At 49.3% G+C, this 14617-nt stretch overlaps 2 protein-coding genes across 4 annotated transcripts in view; one reads left to right on the forward strand and one right to left on the reverse strand.

The window, feature by feature from the left end:
• ZNRF1 (zinc and ring finger 1, E3 ubiquitin protein ligase) overlaps nt 1–434 on the reverse strand; it is a 21942-nt gene extending 21508 nt beyond the window's left edge. Inside the window, exons 1-2 of the mRNA XM_014960753.1 lie at nt 424–434; nt 271–343 (exon numbers count right to left, since the gene is read on the reverse strand). Of these exons, the coding sequence (XP_014816239.1) occupies nt 271–343; nt 424–434 (84 nt within the window). The remainder of the gene's footprint in view (nt 1–270; nt 344–423) is intronic.
• Nucleotides 435–470: 36 nt separating this feature from the next.
• The window catches only part of WDR59 (WD repeat domain 59), a 57208-nt gene continuing 43061 nt past the window's right edge, over nt 471–14617 (forward strand). For all 3 annotated transcript variants that reach the window (XM_014960773.1, XM_014960775.1, XM_014960774.1), the window contains exons 1-5: nt 471–551; nt 5637–5686; nt 7675–7810; nt 12026–12111; nt 12961–13041. In XM_014960773.1, coding sequence (XP_014816259.1) covers nt 498–551; nt 5637–5686; nt 7675–7810; nt 12026–12111; nt 12961–13041 — 407 coding nt within the window. In that variant the 5' untranslated portion in view covers nt 471–497. The remainder of the gene's footprint in view (nt 552–5636; nt 5687–7674; nt 7811–12025; nt 12112–12960; nt 13042–14617) is intronic.

Below are 14617 nucleotides of genomic sequence, written 5' to 3' on the forward strand. Positions count from 1 at the left end.
CGGAGACAATAGAGGCCGGCAGCACGCATGCTCCCGCCCCCGGTCCCGTCCCCCGTCGTCGTCCCCCCCCCTCCCCGGCCCGCCGCCCTTAACCCCTGCGCTGCTGCCGCCCGCCGGCGGGGCCTAACGCTCGCCGCCGCGGCCCTGCCGGTGCCTGAGGCGACGCTTCCCCGAGGCGCTGCCCCGCGGAGCACAAACCCTCGGAAAACCCCCCACACTCCGTTCTCTCCTACACGCAGCGGCGCCGGGATCGCCCGGAGGCCGCCCCACCGGGCAGGCCGGGCCTAAGTGGGGGTCGTTACCACCCGTGAGGCCCGGCGCGCTCCCCGAGAGGCCGCCCCCGCTTCACGGGAACGGGGGGGTGTATGGTGTATGGACTACATTTCCCAGCAGCCCTCGCGCTGCGCGGCGCCCCCATTCTACGCTTTGCGCATGCGCGTCTCCGCCGGCCCCGCCCCCCGCCCCGCCGGCGTCGGGGGTTGCTGGGGCGGCCCAAGATGGCGGCGCGCTGGAGCAGCGAGAATGTGGTGGTGGAGTTCCGCGACGCCCAGGTCGGGAGGGAGAAGCGGGGGGAAAAGGCTGTTGCCGGGAGGTGGCTGCCGCTCTGACCGGTAGTCCGGGGGCCGAACTGGCCGTTCGCGTGAGGAGGGGCCCGGGCCCGGCGGGCTGGGCGGCCCCGCGAGGCCTTTCGCCGGTGTCGGAGCCCTGTGCGCGGAGATAATGCGTTAAATTCACGAGGCGCTTTATTTCTAATCTTAATGAGATCCTAAGTGTCGGGTTTTTAAAAGTAGACCTAATAGAAGGTATTACCACTTCCCCCACGTCTTTGCTCTGAGACCTTTATAGCTACTTTCTCGGCTGGGATAGGAATTGTTGAGTGTTGCTTGATTAGCAGGAAAAGCAGGGTTTGCTTTTTAATAAATAGCAGAAAGGTCAACTTTTGTTTTTAAAGTTGCTCTTTGCAGGAGAGCTCCCCTCAGAGTTTGCTTACGTGCTCTCGGAAGCTATTCTAAGAAATGTGGAGTTTTAAGGCATTTGTAGTTGCTTAGCAAAGCTGGATCTGTTGGGTGAACTATGAACTGCTTCAGCAGGAAACCCAGAAAGGTTATAAAAAAAAAAACAACAAAAAAAAAGGTCTGCAAACTTTCTCATCTTCCAGTTTGTCCTCATGTGCTGGAGCACTGTCACCTGGGGGTTCACCGTCGCCAGCAGGGCCATCGAGTCCTGCCTGCTCCATCCAGCCTGCCCTCTGTAAGCTCACACAGCTCTTTGTTTTTATACCTCAAAAACTTTTACATCAGTCGTGTTTTCCTCCTGGAAGAAGCCTTAAAGTAGCCTTGTGTGCTGGTGAGGATTTGATCTCGGGGAAACCGGTAATGAGATACAAAGGTGCATCTTCTTAGATTCGCATCGCAGCTGGCTTGGGAGATAGATATGTGGCCTCGTGATTTGATTGCTTATTCATAACGAGCGGTGTGTGGGAGCGGCGAGGGGAGAGGGCGGGTGGTTCCCTCCTCTCCTGCAGCACTTGGTTTCCATCTCCCTGTTGCGCAGGCGGATGCCTTCACGGAGAGGTTAACCCACGGGTGTTTCGGTCGCCTCCGTTTGCTCTGGTGTGATCTTTCCAGAGCTGCGCTGACCTGCCTGCTCCTTCAAATAAAACCAGAGAGCCTCAGTGCAGCTAGGCTACTGCTTCGAAGCTAAACTCATTTATATATTGGTGCTCGAGAATTTTTTTTAGGAGTCTGCCTGAATGTTTTTGCAGCTGGGAAACCCCAGCTTGAGAAATTGAAACACCTTGGCTGTAATCATCCTGTAGCAGGCTTGAGCTCTGCCTCTAGGCCATGCTTTCTCCAAAATCCCTACCCCAAAACAGATTTGAATGGAAACAGAGGCAAAAGAGCTGGCAGCTGTTGTGTTTATAACCTGTAGATGTCTGCAAGCACTGCAGTTGTCTTTAGAATCATAGAATGGTTTGGGTTGGAAGGGACCTTAAAGATCATCGAGTTCCAACCCCCTGCCCTGGGCAGGGACACCTCCCACCACACCAGGTTGCTCCAAGCCCCCTCCAACCTGCCCTTGAACCCCTCCAGGGATGGGGCAGCCACAGCTTCTCTGGGCAACCTGTTCCAGTGTCTCACCACCCTCATAGTAAAAAATTTCTTCCTGAGATCTAATCTGAATCTTTTTTCTTCCAATTTAAAACCGTTTCCCCTTGTCCTATCATTACACCTCCTGGCAAAGAGTTCTTCTCCAGCTCTTCTATAGGCACCCTTCAGGTATTGAAAGGCTGCTATAAGGTCTCCCCAGAGCCTTCTCTTCTCCAGGCTGACCAACCCCAGCTCTCTCAGCCTGTCTCCATCCCTCTGAGCATCTTCCTGGCCCTCCGCTGCACCTGTTCCAGCCAGTCCATGTCCTTCCTGTGTTGAGGACTCCAGAGCTGGACACGGTGCTCCAGGTGGGGTCTCACGAGTGCAGAGTAGAGGGGCAGAATCACCTCCCGAGACCTGCCAGACCTTTGCTGTGCCAGAAGCTACAGCACCCAACCTGTAACATTTCAGAAAATCCCTGGGTAGTCTGGAGCCGGTATCGCCTACAAGTGTCACCTTTCTGTACAAGCTGACAGTCTCTGGGCACTTCTGATTTACAGGTGACCCAGGGGCTCTTGTCAGGCTGTCCTCACTGTCAAAAGGAGGGTGAAACTCACCACGTCCAATGGTGAAATAGTACAATTTGTAGCATCTCGGTGCGTAGACAGAAAGTTAGCTATGCAGGGAATGAGCCTTTCTTGCTAAGAGCTTGAAAACCAGTATAGCCCTGGCAAATTGGGCTGGTCTGTTGCCTTTCAGGTGGAGAGAAAGAAGCTAGATTCAAAAACTAATGTAAGTTCAGACGTGACAAGGTGTTTTCCTTGGCTTGCCCTAGCAGAAGTCAAGTGAGACGCCAGCGTAGACGTCTGAAGTCTGCGAAGATGCTGCCGAGGCTGTGGGCTCAGAGCTGGTTTTCAAATGTGCAGTACTCCTGCCGTGCTTATTTGCATAATTTTTACTCATAAACAGCAATTCTAGCTATTCTGATTGTTGTTTTAGGATAAAAACTCCTTTCAGGTTGGTTTGTTCAATTTCAACTCCCCTTTTTCTTGCTAAGAGCTTGAAAACCAGTATAGCCCTGGCAAATTGGGCTGGTCTGTTGCCTTTCAGGTGGAGAGAAAGAAGCTAGATTCAAAAACTAATGTAAGTTCAGACGTGACAAGGTGTTTTCCTTGGCTTGCCCTAGCAGAAGTCAAGTGAGACGCCAGCGTAGACGTCTGAAGTCTGCGAAGATGCTGCCGAGGCTGTGGGCTCAGAGCTGGTTTTCAAATGTGCAGTACTCCTGCCGTGCTTATTTGCATAATTTTTACTCATAAACAGCAATTCTAGCTATCCTGATTGTTGTTTTAGGATAAAAACTACTTTTGGGTTGGTTTGTTCAATTTCAACTCCCCTTTTCCCCAAGGTTGTGCTGTGAAGACCGACATATCAATATACCAAGTATATTAAATGGCAGCTCTTTGTGTTTTTTCCTGTGGCCTAGATAAGAGTGTGGTATCTTAGAGAACTGTTTATTGCCATAAAACAGCTTCATTTGTGACCCACCAGAGTAGCAGCCTGACACGTGAAGCTTTTTACTTCATTCTGTCTGTTCATTATGCTTTAAGATGCTTGGTGCCTGGAAAAACAGTTTACAAATGTTCATTATTAAAAACAGTTTGTAAGGATTTATGAGATCCTGGTGCCAACATCAGAGAAAATACACTCATATATGAAATTAGCAATCACTTTAAATTGGCAGGGTTTTTTTCCTGTCTTAAGGAAAGGTGGCCATGACTGTATGAAGTTTGTTGGCTGTCTAGCTCTTCCTCACACCAGAAAGTTCTGGTTCCAGCAGTGGCTTTAACGACCCTCATTTTAATTCCTCAGAAGAGAAAGGATTTATGAGATCCTGGTGCCAACATCAGAGAAAATACACTCATATATGAAATTAGCAATCACTTTAAATTGGCAGGGTTTTTTTCCTGTCTTAAGGAAAGGTGGCCATGACTGTATGAAGTTTGTTGGCTGTCTAGCTCTTCCTCACACCAGAAAGTTCTGGTTCCAGCAGTGGCTTTAACGACCCTCATTTTAATTCCTCAGAAGAGAAATGTGCATCGCTTGGGAAAACTTCTTTCTCCTGCTTGCTTTTTTTGTATAAATGTAGTAACCCGCTTTGTTGTTTTGCAAGGTACTGTGAAATCTAAGAAGCTGGAATTATTTCTTTACCATTTAGAGAGCCTCTTCACTGTTTTTTAGAGCTGCTTATTTACAGTGTTAGTTTTAGGACTAGGAAAACCTTGCTAGAAGACTGGATTTGCAGCCTAGGAAAAAAAAACAACAGTGAAAGAGGGTCGTTCCTGGAACAGCAAAAGCAGTGAAACTCAGCTTGGTTGAGGAATAGATGTTATTGGGGTTTCCTGTGGGCTTCTGCTGAAACTCCGCAGGCGTTTGTAGCTCTTTGCCATGTGGACTCTTGGTCTCTAGTGAAGAATGAGCCCCCGATGCTGTTTTTCCCTTGGTTGGGGTTCTTACAAGCAGGGGCTGGGGCCCTGGTTGAAAAAGCACTAGTGTTTTGTGATGGTTATTCTCCTGTCAAATCTGATCGAGGTGGAGCGGGATTGGCGTATTGCCTGTCAGGTTTTAGTGATGCTTCTAAGTAGTAGCTGTGGGACATCCTGAAGTCTTGTTACATCCACGCTGAGAGTACTGAGCAGAATCCTGAGCAGAGACATCCCCAGCCTTCAGAGAGGTAGCTTTGAAGGTGACAGCAGTTTGAAGAATGTGGGGCATATTCTGATTTTGTCCTGCGAATGCTAAAAACTGCATTGAAGTCATATCTATGTTTATGGGCTGAACTGCTCAGCTTTTCAAGTAAGATTTTCCTTTATTCTCTTGGCAATTAAACGACATGATCAGCCAATTCCATTCTGAACAAAAAGAGGGGGAGGCAGTGTTCATACAGTTTCTATTTTTTTTCTTCTTCTTATGGCATTTAAGTTATCTTTTAGCCTTCTTTCCAAGCAATGCCAAAGTAAATTCTGATGCCCCTTAGCCATCTCTCATTTTTGGAGACCAGCCATACACAAATGGTTGCATTTCTATCTCCCAGTACATATATAATTAAATCTGGCCCTGCAATGGAAGAGAGAGAGACTGAGAAAGCTCCTGAGCAGGAGCAGAGGCTGATTAATAAGGATTATTAGAGATTGCTGATTGAAAGGCTCCAGCTGTGATTGCCATAGTGGGGAGAAGGGAATATGGGCTCAGGGCTTGTAATGGGCTCTGCCAGATCTTGTCTTCAGTTTACTCCAATAAAGATGTTCTTTGTGCCCTCTGCTGCCTCCTAAAATCAACCGCTGCACCCCATCAGTCGTTTGTGCTGCTTTAAGGGGACGTTACTTCTGCCATCCCTGACAGATACCAGCCTTGACTCTGACCGTAGCGGTTTCTACCTTGAAGATGAGCTGGCAGATTTTCCAGAACTCCTCCCCAAAGCTGTGTGTTTGAGTGAGAAGCCGACCTGACAGGTATAATTTAGTTTTGTTCTCTGTTTCTCGTTAACAGGCGACGGCGATGTCGGTGGATTGCCTGGGACAGCACGCGGTACTCTCCGGGTGAGTGTGACGGTCCCCGTCAGAAACCTGTGACAGGCATTTCCAGCAGCCAAGTCAGCAGCCTTCGGGCTGACCTCCATTGGGGGGCTGATGGATTGCTTCAGAAAGGTGCAGCTGAATTCTCTTCAAGGCCTGATGAAGAGGATTCTGGGTCACGTTTCCAGTGGGATGCAGGGTGGAAAACCGGCAACAACAGCGCAATAAAGTACCCTCCTGGTTTTCCTCATACATGCTTTCCCAAATCTGCTTGTGGGAGGTGGCACATCATGCAAAAGTACTGTTTGGATTCTGCTTGAAATAACAGATTAAATCATTTCCTTAAGACCAAATGTGCCCCAAATATTCCCACGGTGTACTTGGGCAGAGGAGCCAAGCTCTCGGACCTGCTCCTCTGCTGGTTCAACGTGGGATGATGCTCAACAAGAGCAGTAGGTGCCATAGACTCTGAGCTTCCAGAGCTCCCAGGAGGGTTTGGCATTAGGTAGCCACCTTCAGGGCAAGTCTTCAAACAGCTCAGCAGTTGCCTGCCCGGCTGTAAACCCTCTAGTCTGGCAGACCTGCACAGGAATAACCACCTCAGAAGCAGGTTTGGCTCTAACTCGATGCCTCTTCCTCCTTACGCTTGCCTGGTTTCACAGCTGGCTTATTTGGGCCGACAGCAAGCTGGGGACAGCCCGTCTGCAGTTCCACATCAGGCCTGTGACCCTCTGCTTTTCAGTCTTCTCCCAGGTGCTCAGCACCCCTTCAGGATTTGCCTCCCTTCTTTAAAAGCTGTGTGAGAGCCTCAGTGAGGCTCAAGCATCTTCGCTCTTCAGAGCCCTGAGGACTCCACCCTTTTCAGTCTTCTCCCAGGTGCTCAGCAGCCCTTCAGGATTTGCCTCCCTTCTTTAAAAGCTGTGTGAGAGCCTCAGTGAGGCTCAAGCATCTTCGCTCTTCAGAGCCCTGAGGACTCAGTCTGGAAAGGCAGCTAAGATGTTCTTGATGTTCCTTCTCTTGGGGACGTGAGAGCCTCAGTGAGGCTCCAGCATCTTCGCTCTTCAGAGTAGGGAGCTCTGAGGACTTGGTCTGGAAAGGCAGCAAAGATGTTCTTGATGTTCCTTCTCTTGGGGAAGCTCAGAGCAGCTGTGCGTTTGCTACGCAGCCGCCCTGTGCGATGCTGGGGTGGTTAATTATATATGGGTCAATATGGTCTGGTGCTGGTCTTCCATCAGAGTTCAGCTGGCTCCCAATTATTTCTGGGTGGTTTATCTGGCTTGTAAGATGAGTCACGCTGTGGAGGGGATGGTACCTTGCCTAGCTTTGTGGGGAGCTGGCCACAGCCAGCAGGATGTTTAAGCTCGGGTTTAGCATCATGTAAATATACCTCTGCAGCATTTAGGGGTTAGCTCAGGTAAGTAATACATAACCAGATGGGTGCAGTGCTGTGTCCACCCACGTTATTAAGCTGCTCCAGCCGAGCTGGCTCTGTGCAGGTGGACTTGGACTGTCTGCAGCACCAAGCCCCCCAAACAGCGTGGTGTGGAAAGACGCAGCCACCTAAAATCATCTTGTGTTTGTCAAGGCTCATTAACTCTTGCTGGGAGAAGCCTCGGAGCTGGCTCCTACTGCGTTGTGCTCCCAGCCCTGGGCCACCTCGGCTCTGCTGCCGCAGCGTTAGGCCAGCAAAGCGTATTCGGATGTGTTTGCACCATCTCCCAGTGCTTCCTTTAGCATTCTAGTTATCTGAGGCTTTCTGTGGTCTGAGCTACTTATTACATTTACAAATCCTGTCTAATTTCAGTGTGTCTTTTCATATTTTTATTTTTTTAACATAGCCCTTTTTGAAGTATGTGGTCAAATGTAGCGTTCCCGGCAATCATATTGTCCTCTGTCTTGTCAAATGCTTCTCTTCTTTGCCCCCCTGGGCGTAAGGCTCTGAGCTCCACGTGAGCTTGGGCTCTTGAGATCCGTCCTGTGGGGTAGAACCTCTCTCTCTGTGTGTCTTGCAGCCGCCGTTTCCTCTACATAGTCAACCTGGATGCCCCAAACGAGGGCCATCGGAAGATCTCCCGGCAGAGCAAGTGGGACATCGGGGCGGTGCAGTGGAACCCGCACGACAGCTACGCGTACTACTTTGCCGCTTCCGTAAGTGCCTTTATTTAAAAGCTGTGGCTCATCATCTTCCTCCAGTCTTGTCGTGGCTGGATTCTGCAGTCTTGGAAGGCTGCGTGGAGCGAAGCTCAGAGCAGCTGTGCGTTTGCTACGCAGCCGCCCTGTGCGATGCTGGGGTGGTTAATTATATATGGGTCAATATGGTCTGGTGCTGGTCTTCCATCAGAGTTCAGCTGGCTCCCAATTATTTCTGGGCGGTTTATCTGGCTTGTAAGATGAGTCACGCTGTGGAGGGGAATGGTACCTTGCCTAGCTTTGTGGGGAGCTGGCCACAGCCAGCAGGATGTTTAAGCTCGGGTTTAGCATCATGTAAATATACCTCTGCAGCATTTAGGGGTTAGCTCAAGTAAGTAATACATAACCAGATGGGTGCAGTGCTGTGTCCACCCACGTTATTAAGCTGTTGCAGCCGAGCTGGCTCTGTGCAGGTGGACTTGGACTGTCTGCAGCACCAAGCCCCCCAAACAGCGTGGTGTGGAAAGACACAGCCACCTAAAATCATCTTGTGTTTGTCAAGGCTCATTAACTCTTGCTGGGAGAAGCCTCGGAGCTGGCTCCTACTGCGTTGTGCTCCCAGCCCTGGGCCACCTCGGCTCTGCTGCCGCAGCGTTAGGCCAGCAAAGCGTATTTGGATGTGTTTGCACCATCTCCCAGTGCTTCCTTTAGCATTCTAGTTATGTGAGGCTTTCTGTGGTCTGAGCTACTTATTACATTTACAAATCCTGTCTAATTTCAGTGTGTCTTTTCATATTTTTATTTTTTTAACATAGCCCTTTTTGAAGTATGTGGTCAAATGTAGCGTTCCCGGCAATCATATTGTCCTCTGTCTTGTCAAATGCTTCTCTTCTTTGCCCCCCTGGGCGTAAGGCTCTGAGCTCCACGTGAGCTTGGGCTCTTGAGATCCGTCCTGTGGGGTAGAACCTCTCTCTCTGTGTGTCTTGCAGCCGCCGTTTCCTCTACATAGTCAACCTGGATGCCCCAAACGAGGGCCATCGGAAGATCTCCCGGCAGAGCAAGTGGGACATCGGGGCGGTGCAGTGGAACCCGCACGACAGCTACGCGTACTACTTTGCCGCTTCCGTAAGTGCCTTTATTTAAAAGCTGTGGCTCATCATCTTCCTCCAGTCTTGTCGTGGCTGGATTCTGCAGTCTTGGAAGGCTGCGTGGAGCTGGCACGGCCACGTCCCTGCAAGTCACATCGCAAGGTCAAGGCCTAACTCTGATTTACTGCCAGCGAGGTGTTTGGCTTGATGGGTCGCAGTGGTGGGTCGGTGTTGAATCTAGTTTTGCTTGCTTGTCTTTTATAAAACACCTCGCCAAATAAACCAGGCATCCAAACGGTCCTCTTCTGGAAGGAAGGGGGTTGTGCTCTCCTTCTAACTCCCATTCCATTATGAGATTTGCGCGCTTGTTGAATTTCTTGCTCTGTGCTGTTATGTTTTCACCTCCTTGCCTTCCTGGTGGGCTGTGGTGCACCAGGCAGCCTGTAAATAGCACGGGTCAATACTGGCTCACCACTGCAACAATCTAGGTTTGCAGATAGGCAGGGATGGAGAGCTTTTAGCTCTGATTTTTACTCGGTCTGTCATGCTCTGTAGCTTGTTCACCCAAAGCCCTGAGCTTCTGCTAGTGGCCCTCTTTGCCACCAACCAGCACTAGCCGTGCACAGACTGTTCTCACAGTGAGGTGCCTTTGTTGCTGTGTTGCACAACCTGAGAGTCCTGGAGTAGCTGGGGGTGGAGAAGTGTAATCTATTATTTTTTAATTTTTTTTTTTGAGAAAACACTTTGCTGATGGTGCTTTCCAGGGATTTTTGTTCCTTTTGCTCCCTGGACTGGCTGCGAGAGTCCTGGAATAGCTGGGGGTGGAGAAGTGTAATCTATTATTTTTTAATATTTTTTTTTTGAGAAAACACTTTGTTGATGGTGGTTTCCAGGGATTTTTGTTCCTTTTGCTCCCTGGACTGGCTGCGATTGACATGAAAGGCAGGTTTAAAAGTGGAGCAGTGTTGTCAATTAGGAGCTGTGGCTTGTTTGCTCTCTGAGGTTCCCCTGCCTGTCTCCTCCCACCTCTGGTTTATGACCGACATCTTAAAGTTTGGGTCAGAAACGCCTCCTTTCCAGCCATCTCCCAGTCAGCTGGCATTTCGGTGCCGATGCAGTACAGCCCTGTCCTAGGACTAGGATTTAGCCTGTCTTGTTTAGGAGTGGAAAGCAGATTTACAGCGTGTGCTCGGCTCTGTGTGTCCCAGGGCAGGCCTGGAGCAGCCTGGATGTGTTCGAGGGCCACTCCTAAGGGGGCAAAGATGCGTTGGGAAGGCTAAATCAGCTTGGATTCAACACTGTGAAGATGAGATTTGCTAATTCTGGACTCAAGCTGGCTGGCAGGCCCCCATGAGTCCCCTGTGGAGCTCGTCATATACCACACAAGTGGTGTAGAGAGCCCCAAGGGTCCTCTCCCTCTGGAGAGGGTCCATCCCATTCCTGTGGATGGAAAGGGATTGTAAAAGGCTGCCGTCCCGTTTGCCAACAGCTTCACCTGGTTTGCAGTGCCGTTAACTGGAAGTGGTGCAGGCAGAGGGGAAGCCTGTCCTTGTGTTTCCATAAGGGCTTAATATTTTATTTTTTTTTAGCTTTTTTCCAGAAGAGCTGAAACATGTCCTCTTGCTGTGCTTGGCTGGGGCTGCCCTCTGGCTCTAGCACATTTCTGAGGACTCCTAAGCTGTTGTTTCAGAAATGCCATTGTTTTCCATCCTAGATCCTTGTTACTGCTTTTGTGTGGTCACAAATGCTTGAACAAGAGGGTGATGAAATTGTTGGAAGCCTATACTGATACTTATCATGAGAAGCACATTATTTTAGAAGGTTGTGCTGGGAGGAGCTGTCCTTCTCCCACACCTGGTGCTCCACTAAGAGTCTGAGAAACTTCTGGTGGTCCTCACCTTGTAGCATCAACTCTGGAGTCCTGGACAAATCCTGTTGGGTAATTTCACTCTACCCCCTTAAATCCTTCTGTCGATGAGAAACGTGCAGAGTTTTCCTTGCCTCGAGCTCTCGAGCAGCCCTGCTGTGAGCTATTAGAGAAACACCATATATTATTGCTGAGCTGGGATGAGACCTTCCATTTCAGGGAAGGCTGGAGAGTTTTATCCATATGCAAGTTTAAATTCATATCAAGTAGATTTGGGGTGAAAAAAGAACCAAAACACTATCACAAAAACCGGTCACAAAAAAATGTAAAATAAATCTTTTCGCTATTATCTTTTCCCTCATCTGTATGTAAGTCTTAAAACAAGGGGCTAATGAAGATCAAATTTTGAAGTCATGTTGTTTCTGTCCTTGCAAAATCAACGTGAGTTTCCAGTCACAGCCCAAACCCCACTGTGCTTGGTGCTCTATAGGCACCCAAAAAGGCGATTCCTGCCCCAGAAAGGTTAGAGCTGGCCAAAGTGAACCTTGATTGAGGCAGAATATAAACTTGAAGCATAGTAACTAGGCTCAAGTAACTTTGTGTGTGGCTGCATTTGGGGGAGGATTTATTCCTGGAATGAGCGAAGAGGCCCTAAATAATGTTGTCATTGATTCATCTGCTTTGCTCCTGTGGTTTACACTTAGTGATAAGCACTTAAGGCTGTTTTTTTCCTGGGCTGGTGAGGATGGAAGTACCCTTGAGGAGGTGACCTTGAAGCCATTAGACTGTATTGTTCGTTTGGCAATAGCCCTGATTATCCCAGAAGGGAATGGAGGGGGAGCTGAGGAGGACCAGTGGTGATCCATCATCCCCCGTCACTGAAACCTCCAGTTGTGAAGCTGAACAGACTGGCAGGGTATTCCTGCAGAGAGAATTTGGCTGCCTGTTGCCTGCAGTTACAGCATGTTGTTAGGAAATAAAAGCTCTGAGAACATCATTTCGTGGAAACATTTTGCAACGTGGCTTTTTTTCTTTTTTTTTTTTTTTCTCCTATTCTTGTTTATCTCCATTTTTAAGTGGGTGTAATTAAAGTGTAAGCTTTTCAGAGTCCTTGCAGCCTGTAGGTTCATCTTTGCTTTGGGCAAGGCCTTTGCTAATCACGGGGTGACTCGTTGGTAACCGGGGTTGTTCAAACAGAAGGAAACCTGGTCCTGACACGTGGATTCCTGGGATAACCTTGTCCGTCTGGCACGTCTCCTTTCTTCTTTCTAATTGCAGAGCAATCAGCGAGTTGACCTGTATAAGTGGAAGGAAGGTAATGGTGAAGTTTGCACGTCGCTGCAAGGACACACGCGTGTGATCAGGTGAGGAGCGAGCGATGCTGCTGGGTGGAAAACCCCAGATGGGTTGTTTCGTAGAAGATGGAGCCTGGTTTTCCTTACTTTTCCAGACTGTTCTGCCTGCCCCTCTGTCTCTCCCTCCTGTTTGGAGATGACAAGCTGCTCAGTACATGGCTCCCTCCAGTACATCAGCTTGGCTTTTGATGGCTGGAGTGTCATTGCCTTAGGCTGCTGTCCTTGTAACGAACAGCAGCCAGCAGCATGTTTAGTAAATTGAATCCCAGCCGTGTTTCTGTGTGAGAGCAGCTTAATTAAAGCAGGTAATCCCCCAAAATGGAGTTCACAACGAGTTACAGTGGTGCAGGGGAGATTTCTGCTGCTGGTTTTAGGGGTGCACTTTAGTCCTGGGCTGGAAATGTAGGCAAAGCACTGGTTTTACTCCAGCTTTTGACTCTGGAAAGTAATCACAGGCCTTGAAATAGCAGTTGTTTGGGCTGACTGGAGGCTGTTTGTGTCCCAGATGTGTTTGGTGAGTCCAACAGGAAGGCATTCCGGCTAATGCCAGGAACATGTGGTAACTGGGAGCTCGCTGAGACAGTGTCCCTTTTCCTGTGGAGGAAAGAGCACACACACGATGGCTGTAACGTTCAGGGCTAGGAGAGTGCTTCACTGGGACTTACCTAGAAGCATTTCATTGCTTCTTGGAATTTACTAAGAGAAATGATTAAGAACCTGCATTTTAATTAAAAAGTTTCAGTAGGTGTCATGGAATGGCCGTGAATTTGTCGGAGAAACGTATTGGGGGCTTGTGAGAAGTTGATGCAGACTGTGTGTGCTTTTCTGTGCTGAGCTACTATGATTTTGTATTTGCAGTGACCTGGACTGGGCAGTGTTTGAGCCAGACCTGTTGGTCACCAGTTCTGTTGACACGTACATCTACATCTGGGACATCAAGTAAGAATCAGTATGTTTCTGCACGGCGGGGAAATCGTTGGGCTCCTTTCCATAATTAGCAGCTTGCAGGGCAAAGCATGCACTGATGGGGGCTGTGCTTCCAGGGGCCTCATCTGCTCCCCGGAATCTCAAAGACAACTTCTCTTCCCCTATTTTCATGCCCATTCGGAGTGGATGAAGGGCAGCAGGGTGGTAAAGTTAAGCTACAGTCACGCTCCTGATTGGGAAAAGATAACGACCGGCTTCACTCCCTGCCCACTTTCCTCGGGAGCTTTTCCTGGAACACAAGGGTGTTCCTCAGCCTGTTGGGGTCTTTTTAGCTGAATGAGTGAGCACCGTTTCATGATCTTACAGCAGTTTTGCGCTAAATCCAGTGATTGTTGCTGACTCTCCCCCAGTGGTGGGAAGACTGGCAGTGATATTCAGGAATGTTTTCCTGTTTGTGCTTTCCCTTGCTTCCTGGCACTTTCTATCGTGAGTAGTTTCAGGGTTTCTTTCCAAACCCACCGGTGTTAACCCCCATATTTTACCCCTGAGTAGTGAGGAGCTGGCACTAGGGCTGCTGCTTTCTCTTGCTGGCTGTACAGCGACTCTTTATGACCCCCGGCAACTCGCTTTGTCCCCCTCTGCCTCTTTTGCTCAGTTATAATAGGAGGATAATTGTATAACCCCACTGCACCAGGCTACCCTGAGGCTTGTTTGGCTCCTATGAAGCACTTACATCCTTGGTTAAATGGTGCTTGAGAACGGCAATATATTATTAATGTGTAATTAAAAGACATAGAGAGACAATAACTGCTGGTTGTGTTGTCCTGTTATCCTGAATAGAGTTCTCTGAAGGTTGTTATCAGGAGCCCTGCTTTAATTCTCTTGTGCCCTTCCATCATTTTGTGCCTGCCTGTGTCACTGGTGCAGAAATACTGGCTTAGGCAGACTCTGACCGGCCTCTGTGTCCCACTTGTGGTAGTAGTAAGGTCTCCGAGGTCCTCCTGGTCCTGGGGCTGCTGGCCTCCAGCAAATGAGTACTTCCTACCCAAGTGCCTGTCTCTGCTGGCACCCGAGGGAGGTAGCCCTGCTGTAAGGGCAGCTGGAAATTCCCTGCTTCGTTTTTCATACAAAACCATAACTTTTGGATTAGGCAGAAATTCTTAGAGGGAGAGGTGCAATCCATTCCAGAAAACCCCTTGCTTTTCAGCAAACACAAAAAGCTGACGACAGTATTCCTTCTTTTCACTGGCATTTTTCACGGAAGGGCAGGTGAATTCCTGAGGAGCAAATTATTGCCTTGATCCATGTCCTGGCTGCGAGGAGTTGTCATGATGCCACACGGGCTTCTGCCACTGCAGAATGTGGTCTGTAGAGTCTGCCCACAGCTGGGCTCATTTCCTTACTGATTTTGCTGTTACACGCTGGACGTGAAGTCCTTGCTCTGAAGCCGCTGCTCCATCTGCCTTGACTCAGGGTCTTGCAAAGGCTTGAAGGCCCATCAGTGGCTTTTGTCGAGTTTTTCCCCAGCTCTGTGTGTTCCTTTGAATCCTCCTGGGAAAGGCTGTTTTGTTGCTTCCTGCAGCAACGC

The sequence above is a fragment of the Calidris pugnax genome, unplaced genomic scaffold (assembly GCF_001431845.1).
Source record: "Calidris pugnax isolate Ruff unplaced genomic scaffold, ASM143184v1 scaffold347, whole genome shotgun sequence".
Classification (NCBI taxonomy): domain Eukaryota; kingdom Metazoa; phylum Chordata; class Aves; order Charadriiformes; family Scolopacidae; genus Calidris; species Calidris pugnax.